Source organism: Crocuta crocuta, unplaced genomic scaffold (genome assembly GCF_008692635.1).
Source record: "Crocuta crocuta isolate KB4526 unplaced genomic scaffold, BGI_CrCroc_1.0 scaffold506, whole genome shotgun sequence".
Taxonomy (NCBI): Eukaryota; Metazoa; Chordata; class Mammalia; order Carnivora; family Hyaenidae; genus Crocuta; species Crocuta crocuta.
In genome coordinates this window covers 1,665,622-1,666,487 of record NW_027528991.1, presented here as the reverse complement: position 1 = coordinate 1,666,487, position 866 = coordinate 1,665,622, and the positions used below count along the sequence as shown (strand labels likewise).

The 866-nt window shown below is 67.8% G+C and overlaps 1 protein-coding gene across 1 annotated transcript in view; it reads left to right on the top strand.

Moving 5' to 3' along the window:
- KIF25 (kinesin family member 25) overlaps positions 1–866 on the top strand; it is a 33,113-nt gene that overhangs the window by 31,621 nt on the left and 626 nt on the right. The window contains 1 exon segment of the mRNA XM_077757383.1: positions 254–388. Coding sequence (XP_077613509.1) covers positions 254–388 — 135 coding nt within the window.

Sequence of the window (866 nt, the reverse complement as noted above, 5' to 3'; positions counted from 1 at the left end):
TGCCTCTGGGGAGGAGCGGGGACGTGGGGGCCCGTGAGGCAGCCGCCCGGGGCCCCGAGCGCGGCTCCTTCTGCAGTCGTCTGTCACCTGTTCCCCCAGAGGGCACGGTCTCACCACTGGCCACGTGACAAGCCACCAGCCACGCGGCCCCCCACGCGGCGCACGCGTCCTGAGAGGTCCCCATTTTGCTTTGCCGGGCTCATTTCCTGGCGTCGCCCGTCCGAACTGAGTGCCGGGGTCTCCGCTTCCCCAGGTGCGTCTGCAGTGACAGGACCGGCCCTGAGGGAGACTTCGTCCATCAACCAGAGCCTGGCGGCCCTGGCGGAGCGCAGAGGCCACATCCCCTCCCGGAACAGCAAGCTCACCCACTTCCTCCAGGGCGCTCTCGGTAAGTGGTGCCCTGCCCCCTGCCCCCGCTCACCGCTCCTCCCGGACGCACCTCCCTGGGGGACCGGCCGGCTCCCTGTCGTCCCTCCCACGGCATCTCCAGCGCCGTGACTGACAGCCACACCCCGCTGTCGTCCTGTGTCGCTGTGCACTGGGTGGGCTTGTCCGCACGTGTCTGGCGAGCCCTCCGGGGAGGTCCCCTCCTAGGAGGTCACCCCCTAGGCCCGTGTCCCCTGCTCAGGCCACACGCTGGCTGCAGAGGCCGGAAACCCAGGCTGAGTTACACAGGGGAAGGGGGACGGTTTGCTCTCCTCCAGGCTGCCGCTCATGCCAGGGAAAGCTGAGGGCAGAATGTTCTAGGGCTTTCTGTCATCCTGGCATCTCCCTCTCTCTCACTGCGATGCACTCCCTCCAAGGATGAGGAAGGGACCTCAGAACCTCTAAGGGGCCCCTGACACCCTCAGAGCACTCGTTAGCCC